Below are 20,050 nucleotides of genomic sequence, written 5' to 3' on the forward strand. Positions count from 1 at the left end.
AATTTTAAAATGATCATTTATGTGGGGGTACGACCCTAAATTTACCCCAACTCGAAATAGCTTAAAACCATCCCGTGACATACAAGGAGCAGATATGAAAAGGAGACCCAATCGGTCAGTAAAACTCATATTACCTACAGACAGACAATTTTCTATGTTATACTATTTAGTAAAGTTATTTGTAATCATTATTTTTGCGATTAACCTTTTCTAACTATACATACATACAGGGTGAGTCAGAAAAAAACTGAGTTTTCCGATTTTCTGATACAACCAGTAGGAATATGAAAAAAACAATTATAGGTTCTTGTTCTCTATAAGAATATACATTAAACTTATAAAAGGTGTTTTTGAATATCTCTGAAAACAACGGCGTTTTTTAGAGCATAAAGATTTCAAAAAGTGTGTGTGATGACTTTTTCGACCAGTATTTTGTACTTTTTAGGTAGATTTATTTATAACAAAAAATGTCTACCATTCTAAAAAGATAAACAAACATATTTTTTAAATATTAAAATTTTTATTCAACATCTTATAAATACAATTTATTTAAATTCAATTATCACATTATAAATCAAACGTTTTGCTGTAGTCTATTGTTAAGATTTAATACCCCATGACCAGAAAACCAGCTCATGACCGGAAATATTTCATCTTGTTACCTAAATTCCTCCCCCCTCGCCCTAAATTTCCTCTATATTTGATGCAAGACTGGATTTAATCTCCAAAATCTCCGCCCCCTTTTGATCAATTATACTTGTGTGTTATAATCCATCATAATAATAGGGTTGGGTTTCTAAAAGGCCTTTTTATTTAAAAAATTCAAACCTTGATAACTTTTTTATCTTAAGAGTTTTTTTTGTCAAATAAAAAGGTTTTTTTTTTCTTTTTACTAGAAGATTCTTTTAACCACATGCATCACAATCAAGAAATATGAAAAAATGACAAATTGCAGTATTCTAAAAATGCTTTTGTGAGGAGCCAAAAAGCATTTCACCTTTAAAACTCATTAAAGTACTTTTCTTAGACCTCTTTCTAAATAAATATTGAAATTTTAAGATTTTTTTATACAAAATAGATGAGTTATTTTAATTTTTCTTGATCACATTTTTCACACAAGGCATTTTTTGACACAATACACCTATCATAGAGTCCGCATTTTTAGAGATAATGAAAAACACCTTTTACAAGTTTGATGTGCTTTTGTACAGAGAACAAGGACATATGATTATTTTTTCTGTATTCCTTCTGGTTATTTCTGAAAATCGAAAAACACAGTTTTTTCTGACTCACCCTGTACATAAGCAAAAAGCTATCATGTGGGGTATTTTATGTACAATCATAGGGGGAAAAACGGGTAGTTACAATTAATGGGGGTTAGGTAAATACAGGGATCCTATGGGATAAAACAATAAATGTACACTCAAAATTATGGCAAACAAAATTACCCCGTCTTCAGATTTTAACATTGCTACTTTTAAACCAACAAATTAAGAGCTAATAACAGACCTTAAGTTTGAAGCCTTTAAAGGAAAGTGTGTGTTACAAAAATTTGGGTACCAGTATATTTTTTGGGGTTACTATCCCCTTTCTCCCTGGGGGGAAAGGTAAATATAAAATCGCATTCCTAAAACTCATATGCTTTCAAAGGGATATTGCTTTACTCTAAAAAAGGGATGGATTGAAAAAAACGAACAACATCTTTATAATTGAAAATAAATGACGGACAGACGTACGGACGGATAGCCCCTGTGCATAAGAACAGCTTAGTTGTCTATTTTATAGTTGGAAATAAGTTTTTTAACCACCTTGAAATCAAAAGATTTGTTTGGAAACATTAAAGGGGAAAAAAGAAAATATTAAAAGCTGTTTTTCACTCACTATGGCAGTTAGGGATAGATATTCTGCAGAATAATTATTCTTAACCTAGATAATAATAGTTATTTTCGCATTAAATTGTAGACAATTTCCGAGGTTAGTAAAATTAAAAATCCAGATATTTCCCTTAAAAACAAAACTTGTACATAAAACATTCTATGCATAGCACTTTTTGTCTTCTTTAAGCAACGGATATGAGGTATAATAATTTAATTGATCTTAAAGTTGAAAGACTTGTTCTTAAATTATCTTAACAAAAATATACTTTTTCCAACTGATTTTTTATTGAATTTTTTGGAGTGTCTATTAAGATTATTTTTCTCAATAACTATTCCTGTCCTGGATCTTTGAGGTCGGTCGATTACAAAAGCATTTTTGGGTGGGCGAAATACGTTGTTAACTTATTAAATATTTTAATACATTCAATAAATGTTCTTAAATACATACAATAAACGTTTTTTGAAATCTTACACAAAAAAATTGTCCAAAAATAGCGAAGCAACAATAATATATTGTTAATAAATTTCTAGATATGACATTTTGTTAGATAGCTCATTTGATTATTTGATTTTAAAGAAATACAAATCATAATAAGAGTTAATTATAGCATTTAGGAGTTAAAGACAGCTTTCCGCGGATATTAGAATGAAAATTTTAAAATCAAATCTAGTGTTGGCCCCTTGGGGCCTAAATATGCTTACATATAGATTTTGCTAAACACTTGATATGTGTTTGATTTTTAAAAGCACCGTTTAAAAGAACCATAAAGCAATGAATCAAGCCTAATCAGCCATATAACCAGGGTTATAGGAACATTCCAAATAAACAAAACCTAGAATTTTATGATTTAAAAATTTTAAATTGCTATGATTTTTAGTTTCCTCATTGAACTGTAAATTATACCGGAATTCATAAACCTTCTCTCAGTAAAGGTCTTAGGAATTATTTCGAAACAGCAGTAATTTTAAGGGATAATTTTGTTTGTCATGATTGAGAGTGTACATAAATGTATCACAAGTGTCCCTTGATATTTCTGGCATCAATCCTTAATAAATTTCCCAACCCATTTGTTTATCCTTATTTCTCTGAGTATATAAGAAAGTTCTCAGATTTAAAAAACATAAATATTAAATATAATGTTCCATTGTTTCCGCAAAAAAAACCTATACAAAAATGACATTTTATACCTGTTACCTGTTAAAAATCTATCAGAACTACATATTTTGCTATTTAAAAGCATATAAATCATATCCTATATATTAAACTTTTGTTTTCTAAATTAAAAAATATCATAATGGTGGTTTAGCTGCCTTTAAATACATAATTTTAAAATTTGATCTTGCAATTTTTGCATATAAAAGAATATAAAAATGAAGTTTCCAATCATTTGTAATATTTGCGGAATAATTCTTTTCGTAATTGATCAAACACCCCCAAAAATATTTGTAAAGATATAAAAATATCCACCCATTAACTACAAGTATTTGAAAAGATGGGTACTATTTATCAATATAATACATGGTAAATTTATTTTATATTCTACCTGTTAATATTTGGGGGATGGGAAAAAATGTTTCTTTAAACTAGGTATTACATGTATAGAGGGGTTATATGACTTTAGATTATACTGGTACTCAAAGTAAAAATCTTTCATGGTCCGTTCAAACTAGCAGCGCTGAAACTTTTCTCCAACATTTCATTCTAGAGTCTGGAAAATATTATTAATTATGATTTATCGTCTATTGTATTATCCCTTAAAATCTCTGTTCATATTAGGTGGAGGACATTTTAACCCTCCAGAATGGCCCCAAAACGTACAAATTATAGGGTTGCTTCGCACCCATAATAAGATTCATAGCAAAACAAAAATGATTTAAGCTTTTGCTGATGTTGAGAAATAATTATCTTGAACTTTAAAGGCTTGTACAAAATTAATGAGTTGCTTTTTCAAACAGTTTCTTCTATTCATTCTAGACTTTTTAGAAATGAGGCTTTCCTAGAATCAGGGATTTTTAGGGATAAGACAACAAGTACCCAAAGTTTTTAAAAGCGAAGCTTTTCTATAATTAGGGTCGGTCCGTTCGTCCGTCCGTCCGTCCGAGATAGATAGCTTTTATTCGTTAATTTAGGCATGTTAGAGTTGTTCTATCGATTTAAAACATTGCATGATGATTCCTGTAGTAGTTAGGTACGATTTAGAAAGCGTAGCAACTCTATATTCATTACCAGAATGTCCGTATGTCCATTTTAAACATGTTGATTTTTCTACTTTTTTAAAAACAAATTTTTATGTGATCTAATTATCCGTTTGATCTGATTTTTGGTATATTGATTCCTGGGACAACAAAGAACAATAGTATAAGCAAAGCAACTCTACAATCAAGTCCTAAAAATGTAAGTATGTCTAAAACATTATCCTGTATCAAGCAGTTTTTCAACAAATTTACTTACAATTTTGATTCGACTCTTTCGATACTTTTATATTCTGATTATTCAGTTCAGACACTAGACAAGTGTTAATGTCCGTTTGTCCTACCGTTTCAGTGCTTCGCTTTTATGGATGTTGTCACCCTTGTTTTTTTTAAAAACGTCTGAGAGAATGCAATCATTAGACTTTTGGTACCAGTATAATTGAAGGACACTTCCAGATAAATACAATATTTTTTGTTTAGGGTTCGTGAATTATTATCAGTGCACAATATTGGTCAGAGACTGTTTGCTAAATATGTTCTTGGTTTATCCCAGGGAACTGTTAGTGAACTTTTATCCAAACCCAAGTCTTGGGATAAACTCACTGAGAAGGGCAGAGACTCTTATAGGTAGGTTATTTAATTTCTATCTATCTATTTATCTAAACCCAAGTCTTGGGATAAACTCACTGAGAAGGGCAGAGACTCATATAGGTAGGTTATTTAATTTCTATCTATCTATTTATCTAAACCCAAGTCTTGGGATAAACTCACTGAGAAGGGCAGAGACTCTTATGGGTAGGTTATTTAATTTCTATCTATCTATTTATCTAAACCCAAGTCTTGGGATAAACTCACTGAGAAGGGCAGAGACTCTTATAGGTAGGTTATTTAATTTCTATCTATCTATTTATCTAAACCCAAGTCTTGGGATAAACTCACTGAGAAGGGCAGAGACTCTTATAGGTAGGTTATTTTAATATCTATCTAATTATATGAGTAGGCTATTTCATATCTATCTATCTATTTACCTGTTTATCTACCAGTCTTATTCTGCGTACTTAATCTATTTATTTATCTATCTATCTATATTCTATATAAATATCTATCTATCTTTATAGAAAGATGCACGCGTGGGTGTGGGATGACCAAGCCATCCTGTTGTTGAAAACTCTCATCCCAAGGAAAGGAGAACTACTCAAGTCTTCAGCCTCAGCTGCTAGACAAGGTAAGAACTTCAACAAGACAGGCAGACAGACTGACATGCAGACTTGTAGAGTTTCTTCACGTGGATAGAAACATCAATTTAAGACAGGTATCTTATTCTTAAGGGATAAGACAATTGCATTCATGTACAAACTCTTACAACACAGTCAGGTTAAAATATCTAACTCAAAGTCAACAAATAGTAGAATGTTTTTTAAAATTTGCCTTATGCTAGGAATACATGTCATAATAGCTCACCAATACAAGAATATTCTTACAAGGTTTGAAAGTGATATGAAGATTCTATCATGCCTTAAAATAGAAAACATTAGTTACTAAATATTTCATTTTTAGACCAAGAAGAAAGAAATGAAGAGAGGTTGAACAAAATTTTAAGCGAGGTCAACAAATCTCCAGATATCCATCAGAAACACTTTCTGGATAATCCAGCCATTAATCCAGGTAAGGATTTAGATAGATAGAGATTTATGTAGATAGATAAATAGTTAGATACTAGATAGATAGACATCAGAAACTTTCTGGACAATCCTACCAATTATCCAGGTAACTAACATAAAATATTTAGATGATAGATTTACTAAATCCAACTAGTATTCCAGAATTCAAATAGATAGATAGGTAGATAGTAGATAAATAAAAGAAGATAGATAATCAAAGTTGGAAACCTATGAGTTTTACTATTTTTGTGGTAATTTATTCTTGTTTTGAACACGATGGAAGAAAATAATTTTATGCAGAGCTAAGTTAGTCGGAAAGATGATTATTTTTAGCCTAACCTAAACAATATATTTTTAGAAGTTTAGCGCAGGGATCTAAGGGATAAGACAATGGCCGAAAATTTATGTACATTCCCAATGATGATACACAAAATTACGTCTTCTATAGATTAAAATTAGTGGTTGAAACGTTTGACACTCAACTTAATCAATCAACCAATCAGAATTCACTAAACTCCCCAAAGTTGTTAAGCCAACGAATAAGAAATCGGTATTACAGGACTTTGGGGACTTGAGTAATAAACATCCCCTTGTCCCCCCTCTCTCTGAGTTAAGATACTCTTTATTAGTTTGTGTCTGTTCTTCTGTATGTAATACTAGGGTTGTCCAATTTTTAATTATAAGACCTTTAACATATTGTAAAGATTTGTAAATTAAATTGAAATTATGCGGATTACCCTAAAACACTCCACTCTGCTCGATTGATGTGTGTTAAACAGGATATCATTTGGGACCGATTTTTTTTGCTAAAGGGATGAAAAAAGTTTCAACCTCCTAACTGAGAAGAACAGTAAAACTAAATATTTTAAACATTAAATGTCAAAAATTTTCTTAGATCTTTCCTTTACTGTGAAAGAAAAATAAGACATGATAGATTAAAGAATTATTTTTTACACCTTTTGTTGAAAATAAGATGAAAATAGATAAAAAAAAAAATAAAGAAATAAAGAATAAATAAATAGACATTCAGTGTTAAGACATTTCCCACAATAATTTAAATTTTAATCTACAGAAGGGATAATTTAGTTTATCAATAATAAAAATAAAATATAATAAAAATAAAAAATAATAAAGTGAGAAAAAGGAAATAAGATAGAGATATGTAGGTGAATAGAAAGATTGAAAGATAGATAGATTGAAAATTAAATAGATAATACAATAGAAGGATAGATTAGAGGCAGACAAATAATTTTTTTCAACCTTTTAATGTTTTGAGATTCATGGGGATTTATGGCACTAAAACTTATAAACAAACATTTAATAGGCACAAAACGCCAGGGATATTGGAATTAGTCAATAGAAGTTAAAAATACTCTTTCCACAATAGATTCAATACCTTATAAATATAAGTAACTATCTATAACTAACTTATCAAATAGAAAAAAATCAAATTTTTCCCATTGTGCAACATTATGTTTACTTTCTAACTAATAATATGGTCAGCTTGATTCATTTATGGGGTCCTAGTGGTCCAATCAGAGGATTGACCATCTAGACTTTTTATATCTATTTTTTCTGTCTTACAAAATGTCACAACAAGATTTTATGGGTAAAAAAGCTATCCTCTGTTCCCTGGAAATATTTGTATGTCATTGTTTTCTAAGTTCAAAACATTTTTAGAAATCTTAGCTTTCCTAACTCTGGCTTTTTGAAATGTACAACTTTTTTTGTCTGTCTATTTGTGTCTGTTTGTTAGGAAGTTGCTGCAAAATGTAAATACTTCGAAATATTGAGATAATTGAAACCCTCAAATAAGCACGAGTCTTTATTCTACTATACACAATTAATTATGGCTTATTATTGATAAAAATGTGGGTCTTTCTCTTTACTACCTTAAAATGGTATAATTTTTCAGCTGAGCAAATCTATTTTAATACTAAATTTTTGATAAAATTTAAATTACCCCCCCCAAAAATTTTACCCCGGGGGTAAATTTAGGGGGGGGTAAACAAATTTTACCCCTGCCAACAGATTTCAGGGGGGGTAATTACCCCCCCCAAAAAAATAAAAAGCTTTGACGCCCCTGATTGGTGGGAAAGTTTTACACTGCTGATTTTTAAAACCCTATAAATATCTGCAGTCTAATATACCTTTCCTCTTAAATTTAATGTAATTCTGATAATGCATATTTTAAGGTCTGCTTCTACCTGGCTTTGGTGGGCACCAAGCTCCAGAAGATATGAAGCAGGCATTGTCACTGTATCAGGCAAGTACAGTTTTTACCAGATTCTTTACCTGGATAACCTCTCTGCAGAAATATCCTAGAATAAAGAGTAGTTAGTTTTTTTGTCTGTCTGTTAAGATCTCGATAACCACGCGAATTCTTGGTATGGTTTATACTATTATCTAATCTCTTACTTCTCTTTAAATATAAAACATAAAGATGCTAATTGTCATACACTATGATATAAATGAAAAATATTAATAGTCAGTAGATTAAAACACCGAAAATCTGTTATGAAAAGCAACAAGGGCAACATTTTTTACATTGGTACATTTAGGCGGAGCTCTCAAGACAGCAGCACCATCAGATGGCCGTCAACAACAAGAGAGACGAACTTGAGGACAAAGGATGGTGAGTTTATTTTAGGTTCAAATGTGTGCTTCATAGCCATTTTAAAGGATATACTTTTTCGTGAAGATTCTGCAGAAATTTGAGCATATTCTCTCTAACTTACTTGGTATGTAATATGTATGTTTGTCTGTAATAATGTCCTTATATTTCTAAAATTTAATATCCTACTTATCCTTGCTTTCAATAAATATATAAATCTTGTTTTTTCTACACTACTTATGAACTTTATGGTTCTTGTAGGTACATAAAATTTTTTTTAGCTGTTCTTAAAAAAAATTGTATGTTTGAAATAATATTATAATTATCAATGGTATTATTATTTGATTTTATTAATTTGTGTGTTTCTAGTTAGTTTGTGAGTGTTTGAATATAATTGGGAAATTCAATATCTAACAATAGATCAAGCAAATTATAGAAACACTATGACCTTACAATGGTCAAAATTTAAAGGTTTTGAAAATGTTTGAAACAGCTTTAGCTAGGCTTTGATGATATTTGATAGGTAACTAGCGGCTGCATCTCAAGTGCTTTGTTTTTAAAAGGGGTAGGAAGGTTACAGAAAAATACTATGACCATCTTTAGACCTAAATTCTAAAATAAAAAGGAAAAAAACATCTCGGGAACTATGTTCAGTTTTCCTGAAATGAAGAAAAAATCATTTTGTTTAGTGATTAGTAATATTTAAAAAAAAACTTGCTTGCTTTATAATATCGTTATATAATAGTACAATAAAGGAAAAGGTGGAAAAATTATAAAGAAAATTAAACATATTCTTTACAGACAAGTACAACCATACAGTCATACCGTTCCATAAAATTTTTGAATATATCAAAATATATATAATAACCCATAGTGAAGTTATGTATTATAAATGTAGACATATTAGTTGAAAACCAGACACATACATTATGATATTCCATAGAACAATGGATTTTAAATAAAGCAAAAATTAAATTAAAATATTGAGTATTAACCAAAGAAAATGTCATATTTAATGATTTACTTACATTACTCGTCCCTAAGTTAATTTTTCCCCAAAATGTTGGTTCAACCTCCCCCCTCCCTCCCAAAAAAATGGGAATTTTTAACCATCATATAATTTTAACTCTACCACCCCTCTTTTGAGTTTTGTGCCCCGCCCCAAAAAACGCATGTACTTCTTTGTATTGAAATTCTGTTTATTCCTGGTTTTAAAACCCTTCAATTTCTCCTATTCTCTTTACATTTGAAAGTAGTTTCTATTATGAATTATAACAGTAATGTTTTTATCACTAACAATCTTAAATTGAAATGTGATTATACTATGGAAAATAGTCTTTAGAATCGGCCTATGTATTTATTCAACAACTAATATGGTCAAAATCAAGGGTAGTTTGGGCAATGGACGCAAAATTAATCTTCCCTAATATTTTTCAAGTTCTTATTTCAGTAAATTATTATTAGTCAAATATTAACATTAATAAAAAATATTATTTAGGGATTCCTCCAAAGAAGAAAAAGAGAATGCAAATCACCAAGACAAAAAATCGCCCAACCCTCCGACCCCCAACCACTTAGAAGACCTCAAATCCTCCCTTCCCCAATTCGCCACTCCACCTCAAATTCGCCCCGCCGGCCTACCGCCGCACAGCGGCGCCGTGGTCAGCCAAATACCGCCAAATTTCCACCCCGGCAACTTTGCAGCTGCGTTAGCGGCCGGCAGTGCCATGGACTCGTCGCCGCTACAAAGGATGGCGTCTATCACCAACAGTCTTGTGTCCCAGCCGCTACCGGCTCCCGGTTTTGGAGGTCAGCGGCCGCTGAAAGCAGTTTTACCGCCGATAACTCAGCATCAGGTAAAGGTGACATACAATTATCATATTTGCATGGTTATGTTTATTTTATTTTTGTTTTAATTTTTTTTATTCAAAAGTATAAAAGATAGGTATTAATAGTCTAAAATATGCTAAAAAGCGTTTAATCTTAACTGATTACTGTCGTTTTAATAAAAATATACGCAGTCTCTATGAAATATTGGTCTATATTCATTTTCCCCCCTGTATTACAGTTTACTGTTTGTTTTAGTTTGACCTGTTCTCTCACCTGAACACGGAGGACGTGGTGCGCCGGACCAAGGAGATCCTCTCCCAGTACTCCATCAGCCAGAGACTATTCGGTGAGGCGGTCCTCGGTCTCTCCCAGGGCAGCGTGTCCGACCTCCTGGCCCGGCCCAAGCCCTGGCACATGCTGACACAAAAGGGTCGGGAGCCCTTTATTAGGATGAAATTGTTTCTAGGTAAGCAGGGGCGTGCACGGTGGCGATATTCTAGTGGGGCGTGAAGCGTGCAGATTTTTTTTCTCAATTTATTTCGATTTTATTTGTATTAAGGGCAAGGGGTGCACGCCTTTGTAGGGGTTGTAGTTAGGCAGGGGCGTGCACATTTACTGGTTTTAAGTGGGAATGGGAGGGGCGGAGGTTGGAGTTAACCTTTAACTCTATTTAGAAGTCTTTTTACTTTTTATCTAAGGATAAACATCAATTTTAGTTTAATGTTTAACAGTATTTAATGTTTTAAAAGATATATGGTTTTACGAGGACTAGGTTAGGTAAAACACAGAATTAATGTTTTAATCCTTTTCAGACGACGATACCGCAATTCACAAGCTTGTGGCGAGCCAGTACAAAATTCTGCCAGACAAGCTACTCAGAACCGGTTCATTTGCTGGCGGTCAAAGTAAGTTATTTTCATGACTCATTAAAGCATGTTAACAGGAATAGGACAATGCAGAAGATATTTTTGTGTTAATTTCTGCCTTTAAGGGAAAAACAGTAATCATTAATTGATAAATTATAAAAAGAGATTCATTTCTTCATTTATGAATAAAAATTATAGAAAATACCGAAAAGAAAAAACAACAGCATTAAATATTTTGAAAAAAAGCATGAAAACACCTCCTTTCTTTATTTTTAATTGCAGCTTTGAATTTGCTTTTCGATCCTATCAATGCCAGTTAGTTTCTTTAAAAACTACCCAAATCTAAATTAATTGTAAATGCTATGGGGCGGGTATATATGCACAATTTTCAAAAAGAGTATTTTGCACAAAAAAATGTGATAAAAAATGAATCATATGTTTTCACTTATATATTGTAAAATATATGATAGTGATGATCTTGTTAGACTGTAAAAAGCTCGCACTAGTCACTGTGAGACTCATTAGAATAGAAGGCTATTTAGTCATACTTTTAAAAAATATGGCATTTTCCCTAAAAGTCCGTTGTTGAGTACATAACCCTCCTCCTCCCCCACCATTTTATTTTTGACATAACCTAAGCTAAAGGTAAGGGAATGGAAAGTTGGTTTTTCGTTTATTTGTTTATAAATTTTGGTTAGGTTTTGTTGTTTTGAATACTAGGTAGCCCTGCAGGACAGATGCCCATAATGGTTTAATGCTCCTAACAGAGGTTAGACATAGGGGAAAACCTAAAATTTAAAAACGATTTCAATGCTTGACAGATAATATAGGAGACAGCCCAAAACCTAATGAAAAATTATTAAAATTTTATGAATAACTCATTTTGTTGAAAAATGAACGCATAGTGAACTTTTGTCTAGTATACATATATTGATTTAGAAGGCAGGCCGCAAAAAGAGTTAATCATAAATTTAATCAGAAAAAAGGGGATATGCACAATTATTCATATAAAGTAGTAAGGTTTTCTATTTGTCCGTTTAAGATCTAGATGGTAAAGTGCATTCATTAGTATCTACTATATCTATTGATTTATTTTCATCAAAAACAATAATCATGATTCCAATTAATCTTTATTTAACCTATTTTTTCTAATGGCTGTTCGAAAAATCAAATAAAACTTTTTTTTCTTATTCCTCAATCCATTTTGACTTTTATATACATTAATAATCACATAAAACACTGAAATCTAAAATTAATTAATTTTAAGGGGCAAATTTAGTAATGACTTTAAAGAAAGCCTTTTCCTTAATTTTTTTTTTAAATAGTCTTAAATCTTCATGCAGACATGCTGATGCATACATTTTATCATTCACTATATTTTTAAAAGGTGATTAAAAGCCTAGAAAGTCACCTATCCCAAATAGACCCTATGGTGTGAAAAAATTGCTACAGAGTTATCCCGCATCTATTTTATATAATAATATCGCCAATTTTCAAAGCAATAAAACATGTGTCAACTTTTTTGCTAAAACAGGGATGACAACATAGATGCGAAATTTTACATAATAAATAAGTCCATAACATTGTTTTAAATTAATAATAAAAAAATTGTTAATTTTATTACATAAATAGGCTAGTATATTAGCATTTTTGCAAGTTTTTTACTTTCATATCTAACTGTTAAGTTCGTGCAGACGGACGGATATGATCTTTTTTATAAGTATCTATGCTTCTAACATGAAACATTTTTTCTAATCTAATAGATTCTTTTATGAAATAAATATACTTGACATACAGAAAGCCAATTTTGTATTATTCATCCCTTGATTTCTAACAATATGAGGGCATCTTGAATTTTTTTATAATGAAACAAAGACATTTATTTGCCATAGGAGTTTTAAACGTTTTTTGTTATCATAAAATAATTAGACATCAAATCAAATGCTCTTATTAAGTCGAAGAAATTAAAATTTAAAAAAAACTTTCTAAAATAAAACCATTTTAATTATCTTTGTCTTTAATTTTAATTTCTCATTTCAGAAAAATAAATTAATTTAGCACGTTTTAAGACCTTTTTTTTCGAACTCTAGTCTAAATAACTACATTTACATTTACAAAAAGATAAAACTATTGTTTAAATTGATATAAATTTTACGTACTGTTTAAATTTAAAGGAATTTAGATACTCACATTTAAATAAAGATTAGATCTTTAAATTTTCTGTCTTAAATCTCTTTTTTTCTACTCTATCTCTCTCTCACTCTCTCTCTCTCTCTCTCTCTCTCTCTCTCTCTCTCTCTCTCTCTCTCTCTCTCTCTCTCTCTCTCTCTCTCTCTCTCTCTCTCTCTCTCTCTCTCTCTCTCTCTCTCTCTCTCTATCTATCTGTCTATCTCTCTCTCTCTCTCACTTTTTTCCACTTTTCTCTATTTTTAGATTTTTTCCACATGTATTGGCTTGTCATTTTTTATCTCTTTCTCTTTTTTTCTGTATGTATATCTCTTCCATATCCATTTTCTCTTTTTCTATTTTTCTGTCTCTTTTATTTATCATTCTTCTGTTTGTGTATTTTTAATTGATCATTTGAATGTTGTCATCCTTGTTTTTCTGATTATATTCCATTGTTTTTATCCCTCTATGTTTGATGTTGTATCTTTATTAGCAATCAAAATTGCGCAGCCTAATCTTTTTTATGATCATTCCATCTTATTTTATACTCAGGATCTTTTCTTTTAGTTTTGTGTGTGTGTATGTGTGTGTGTGTGTGTGTGTGTGTGTATGTGTTTGTGTGTATTTGTATACAGGGTGACCTTAATATATTTCTTTGGTAATTCCAATTTATTAATGGTTTCGCTTATAGCATCTAGGGGCCCTGTATTGGACGAGGAAATGAAGGGTAGAAAAATAGCCTGAAACCATCATAAACATCAATTTTGAAACAGAAAAGCATAAAGCTATGAAATGATTTTATAAAATTGAGAACTTTGTCGGTTCAGTGATAGGTAGAGGGAAGAAAAAAAAGATTTCATCCTCATGTTTGATCTGTTTATGTTTGATTAATCTGTGTTTCTCATAGCTATGTAAAATTAATGTGAATTTTTTTTTCCAAGACACCCTGTAAACGTTTATTTTCTCCTGTTTTGTTGTTTATAGTCATCATTCTAGATAAATGTACAAGTAATCCCTGTTAGAATCAAATACAGTTTGTGCTAACACATCCACTTGTTGTCGGGGAGTTGATGGGGTCGATTCTCGGAAAAATATGCTGTAGCAAATACATTATTATGATAGTATCATTAGAGGTATTCCTTGTCAATTAAACAGGCCTAACTCACAACCTTGCTTGCATTTGATACTGTTTGATACCTAGCTACAAGGGATTATATCAAAATATTTGAGATCCTATACGGGGTTTGATCCACGTAATCCTTTGATAGCACAAATTTTTGGATCATTTGCTCCGAAAATACGGTAATTTTTTCAACCCTTCAATATTTATTTTCATCTTTATTTGATATTTGGAGATGGCTATTTTTTAGGCAATTAACATTTAGAATTATTTTTTATTATAGGTAAGATTGCGGATTTTTATATTTGTATGAATAAAATCCAGATAACATGAATTTTAAGGGATAAGACAATGGATGATGAATTGATATGTAACCCTAGCTATGACAAGAAATGATAATGGTGGAAAAGCTTGTACACTGCTAAATTGTATAAATGAATCAACAGTATATACAAGTATAATTAACAGTTCAAAGTCACTTGCCTCCCTGAATATTACATACACTGAAGTAGATACAAACGAACATAAGATATAAAAAGAAAAGTTTCTCTTTTAAAAGTGTGAAAAATACAAAATTAAAATGTTCCCTATATATTAATGATTATTCATAATACAAAATAGAAAGCTCAGCTATTAAAATATAATTTGCCTTAAAGGGAGAGGATAGATAGATGTTTTTATAAACTGAAGAAAAACACTTCCTCAAATAAATTTTAATTGGTTGTACTAATAACATTATCCTTTTTAATTTTTCAACCAATAATTTTCATCTCCAGAAGGGGCAATTTTGTTTGTCATTAGGGATACATGTCAATTTATCGTTAATTGTCTTATCCTTTAAGATACCCGCAAGAAAAGAGAAGCTTTTTTAAAAATAAGTTAATATATATCAAATTAAAGCTTCAAATTATCTCTCAATCATACCATAATTGTTATTTTGACTAAAAATCTAAAACAATTCTTTGGCTTGAATAAATAAACGTAATAGTTAGACAATAGATTTCAGAATATTTAAATAGATACAGTAGAGTTACATTAATTTCTAATACAATTTAGGGTTGAATGTTTCCATGTACTTTTGAATAAAATGTCCTTAAGGTGCGAAGAATCTATAGAAACCTTTAGAGGCGATTTTTAATGTATTCTTATTTTTATACAAAGGTCCTAAATAGATAAAGGACCTATTTTAGTTATTTTTGCAGGGAGGTGGGTATTCAAACCCCGTATCCAGTATCCATACACTCTTAAGAAATTCTGATATCATTTGATTAATGAATGCTGATAAATACAAAACTTTGATGATTCATTCATTTCCATCCACGCATATTTAAACTCACAGATTAGGATGACAGAAAAAAATCCGCCAGTTTAAACAAATTGGGTATTTAAAGAAATTTGCTATTTAAAATATCTCTTTGTTTGTTTGTCCGTCAAGGTCTAGGAAAACCAAAAAACTATAAAGATGATTAATTTTTAAATTAAAGTCTTGTTATGGTTGTAGGCTATTTTCTGCTTTTTCCTATCCCATCACAAAGATGCTAGGGACAAGGCAAATAGTTTTTAAAAATTATCTTAATCAATATTTGTCATTTCTAATTTAGAAACCTACATATTTTTTGTAATTTTATATTTTTTTGATTTTTTAGAAAATTCAATTATTTTTTTAGTGGGCTTGAACCCAGCCCTGTTACCCGGCGGGGGAGGACCTAACCAGTTCCGAGGTCTGGCGGATCTTTTTCCTCAGTTTCTCAATACCTCAGGTTAGTAAAGTCCCGGTTTGACTCTAACTTTTACTTTCTCAAAATCTATGCCTGTCAAATATTTATTTTTCTTACATATTGTTCCCATTTACATATGCAAATGATTATTGAAATGTGTTAAATGCTTTGTTTAAATCTAAACTTCATTAAATAAATATAAATAAAATTACTAAATTAATCATGTGTGAAATTATATGCCTCTAGCAATATAGTTTTATAGTATTAACGTAATCTCCTTCCATTGACATTTTTTACCTTTTACCATCATTAGTGATAAATATTACAACAATACAATTTTTGTTAGGTGGACGTTTGCCACCCGGCCTAGCCTTACCTGGCATGGACAGTCGGCTGCTGGCGGCCAGTCTTCAACAAGCTGGAGGCCTTCCATCTCCTGGCAGCCTTGCACGCAGTCTGGCTGAATCTGCAGGACTGCCGCATATGGGCGGAGGCGGCCCAGAGGCGGGGATGCCGCATCTCACCCCAAATTTGTATGAAATGGCTGCACTAACTCAAGAATTAGACACTGTGGTAAGTAACAAAATTTAGCCAATCATTTCTTTGTAATGAGTCGAATAATATGAATTTTTCATTATTTTGCCGAGTTTATATTAGCTTTCAGTGCTAAATAATGCGAAGCAGCTTATAGTGTCTATTAAAAAATAACGTTATACAATACAACTGACCTAAGATAGGCCAATATACATTTATATTGACCAACGATAAAATGTATACTTGCCTATCATGTGTCATTTATATTGTATGACGAAATTTCTTATTATCATTGAAAAGTCATACCTACATATTTTTTATTCAGGCCGTCACCAACAAAATAAAAGAAGTCCTGATAACCAACAACCTTGGCCAGAAACTTTTCGGGGAGGCTGTCCTAGGTTTCAGCCAGGGATCAGTCAGTGAGCTTCTAACCAAGCCCAAGCCATGGCACTCACTGAGCATCAAGGGGAGGGAGCCATTTATCCGGATGCAGATGTGGCTGTCGGACCCCACAAGCGTGGAGAAGCTGAATGCGCTGAAGAAGTTGCAGGAAGAGTCAAGGAAGACACAGCGCAAACGACCACATGATGAAATGTCAGGTAGCCTATTAATCAGTTTTATATATAGCTGCTATATAATTACATTTACTGACTGTTCTTCTAAAATAAAAATAAGTAACAGCAATATGAATAGATATTACAGAATAACATTCCATTTACAACATTCCATCTTTCTTGCACCTTGTAATAGTTTGCTGTCAATTTTATAGAATTTTTTTTCAACGCTACTTATGGTCATTATTGTCCTTTTTCAAGTCAAAATAATTGAACAAATTTTTCAAGTTCCTTTCAATAATCCCTTTAGGGATTTTTGCACCAAATTAATGGAATACATGTTTAGGAAATTACTCTGGTAAATCTTCACCAACCTCAGACGTGTACAGCAACCCTGGTGAGGAAGATTCTTTGGAGGGGGTTAAAAAACTGAAAGAAACAGGGGGACTTGATCTTAGCTTTAAACGTGCCAACAGCGGGGAGATTGAAGTAGATTCAGACTGTCAGGAGGACAATGATGAAATTAGTGCCATTGGCATTGGTGGTAATTTAGGCACAGGTAGTAATGGCCATAATAAATCATCCGCGGAAAGTGGACGGTCGCGGCGCAAGCCGCTTGCGCCACAATGGCTTAATCCTACCTGGGATGAGCTAGTTGAGCAGCAGAAAAAGAAAATGGCGGCGTTGGCGCAAAGTGAAGACGACATTAATGAATCAGCTGATGAGCAATCACGTGACTCAGAATCAGCTGTTGGTGCCAGCACAGGCCGTACTATTAATGGTGTGTGTGTGGTGAATGATTACTCCATGTTTGCTAAAGAGGATAAAAGTGATTAATAACATTCTTTTTTTATGTTGTGTCTGTGATTATTTTTGGTACAGAAAACTTTATCATTAAAAAACTATTATGTACCAAAAAATACCTTATGTATACAGTAAAACGGATTAGGCTAAATTACTTACAAAGTCATGATCTTATAAAAGTCTTTCGGGGCAAATGAAAACCAAACCCAAAAATCATTCTGATTTTAAAAGAACCATTCTCAAAAGTGTAAATAAATATGTAAAAAAAAACTGTGAAAGCATCAAATGCAGAAAAAATTACCAGTAAAAAAACCTGTTTGGTCAGAAAAAAGTTACCATAAACAATTATCATAATTACTATTTTAGTCTTGTAAAAAAAAAGTTATCATTCAGTTAATTAAGGTGAAGTTCATTTTTTTTAAGGTATTTTGTCAATATTATAGTTAAAATACATCAAATTACAAAAGTCATAATTTCCATGAAGACAATTTTATTTATAATGTGTGTTATGCTTTTAAAACATAAAAAAAACAATGCATATCTAAATTTTTAGATTTTTTGTAGAACAGTCTGTGCTTTACCTGACTTTAAACAAACTTGTTGTTTAAAGTTAAAATTACATTTCTTTATCAACCAACTCCAACAAAAGTCCACCAATATTATGTGTTATTTGTTTGTTTGTGTGTGTGTGTGTATGTGTGTATGTATGTGTATGTGCTAGGAATGTATTGTAATTAAGTTTATACTGCTATTATCCCAGATATTTAATGACATAACAATACCACATCAAAGACATAAATATCTGCCCCCTTCCCCCTCCAAACAACAATTTTAAGTTCCTAATATAATGGGGGGGGGGGGGAAGATTATTCCCCCGCCCCCTCTTCCTTTCCTAATATGATCTCCTCTAAATCCTTTCTATAATATTGTGAAACAAAGATATCTCAATTGAACCAACAAAGGCACAACCCTCAAATTGACAACCTTTGTTGGCAGAGGAAGGATTTTTGGTAAATGGCTTGTGCTTTAAAACAAATCCTATTAGAATCTTTTTCATCTACAATAAAACAGTTGTTTTAGTAAGATCTTGTAATTCACTTAATAAACTTTTCTGCAAGCCTTTGTCAAGCCTTTAAAAACTTCCCTCTACCCACTCCCCAAACAAAAATAACTTAGGGATGTGTTTTGCAAAATTGGCATAAATGTCAATTTTGCCAGTTGTTCAGTAGTTAGGATTGGCAATGTATTAGTTGAGAACAAAGTTATGTTACCATTAAATCAGACTCTACAACTCAATAAGCAGAACACAGACAGACACATACCCACACTCATACACAAAATTTGACCACAAAATGTATGTATTAACTTTATTTTGTGGGTTCTATTTGTGGGAAGGGGAGTTATGGTTACAGGGGAAGGATGGAGGGTTTAAATATAAGGTTATGTAAAATAGGAAGATTAACTTCTTTATGGCTATGAGTCAATGTAATAAAAGTAATAATAATATTAGTATTTTTATTAAATATGTCATTTCTTTGAAAGTTTTCAAAACTCAATCATAACCACATGTGATGTAAAAACTAGAACAATAATGTCCATATATATACAATGCAAAACAAAAAGGAAAAAAAATACTTACTATTTTGTTCTATATATCCTACATATTTATCTTGAATCTAACAAAAGAATTGAATGATGTATGGTAGAATTGGGTAGAATTGTAGAGATGTAATGCATCTTAGCAAATGGAATGAGACACAATTGAGTCATTAATTTCCCCTTAATTCCCAATACACCAGATATAAATAAGCATTTGTAGATATCTCTTTTTAGGCTTTTAACTTAATAATAAATTTTTTTTAAATGTTTGACCAGAAGTGCATAATTTCTTACAAACCCCTGTTGAGTTTTTTGTCAATTTCTTTTGGGGTAGTTGTCCCAACAACAAAAAATAATAATCCTTGAAAAGTTAAAGCCAATTAAACCAGCAATTTGCAAGATTTTTAGGACATGCATCATAAATACATCCTTCTGTTGAATATCAGAAATTTTCTTAAAGACTTTTTACTCTCTGTTACTACTAAAAAAAGAAAATTGTTAATCCCCCACA

The 20,050-nt window shown here is 31.4% G+C and overlaps 1 protein-coding gene across 2 annotated transcripts in view; it reads left to right on the forward strand.

Moving 5' to 3' along the window:
* The window catches only part of LOC145305204 (homeobox protein cut-like), an 85,290-nt gene extending 66,825 nt beyond the window's left edge, over positions 1–18,465 (forward strand). Inside the window, exons 12-23 of one of the 2 annotated variants that reach the window (XM_080146764.1) lie at positions 4,551–4,697; positions 5,189–5,295; positions 5,628–5,735; positions 7,927–7,997; positions 8,293–8,366; positions 9,844–10,207; positions 10,431–10,641; positions 10,988–11,080; positions 15,995–16,087; positions 16,392–16,618; positions 16,905–17,181; positions 17,483–18,465. In XM_080146764.1, the coding sequence (XP_080002890.1) occupies positions 4,551–4,697; positions 5,189–5,295; positions 5,628–5,735; positions 7,927–7,997; positions 8,293–8,366; positions 9,844–10,207; positions 10,431–10,641; positions 10,988–11,080; positions 15,995–16,087; positions 16,392–16,618; positions 16,905–17,181; positions 17,483–17,973 (2,263 nt within the window). In that variant the 3' untranslated portion in view covers positions 17,974–18,465. The remainder of the gene's footprint in view (positions 1–4,550; positions 4,698–5,188; positions 5,296–5,627; positions 5,736–7,926; positions 7,998–8,292; positions 8,367–9,843; positions 10,208–10,430; positions 10,642–10,987; positions 11,081–15,994; positions 16,088–16,391; positions 16,619–16,904; positions 17,182–17,482) is intronic. The other variant, XM_080146765.1, reaches the window with a different exon arrangement.
* The last annotated feature ends 1,585 nt before the right edge of the window (positions 18,466–20,050 follow it).

Source organism: Acartia tonsa, chromosome 14 (assembly GCF_053477335.1).
Source record: "Acartia tonsa isolate MP-2025a chromosome 14, ASM5347733v1, whole genome shotgun sequence".
NCBI classification, from domain to species: domain Eukaryota; kingdom Metazoa; phylum Arthropoda; class Copepoda; order Calanoida; family Acartiidae; genus Acartia; species Acartia tonsa.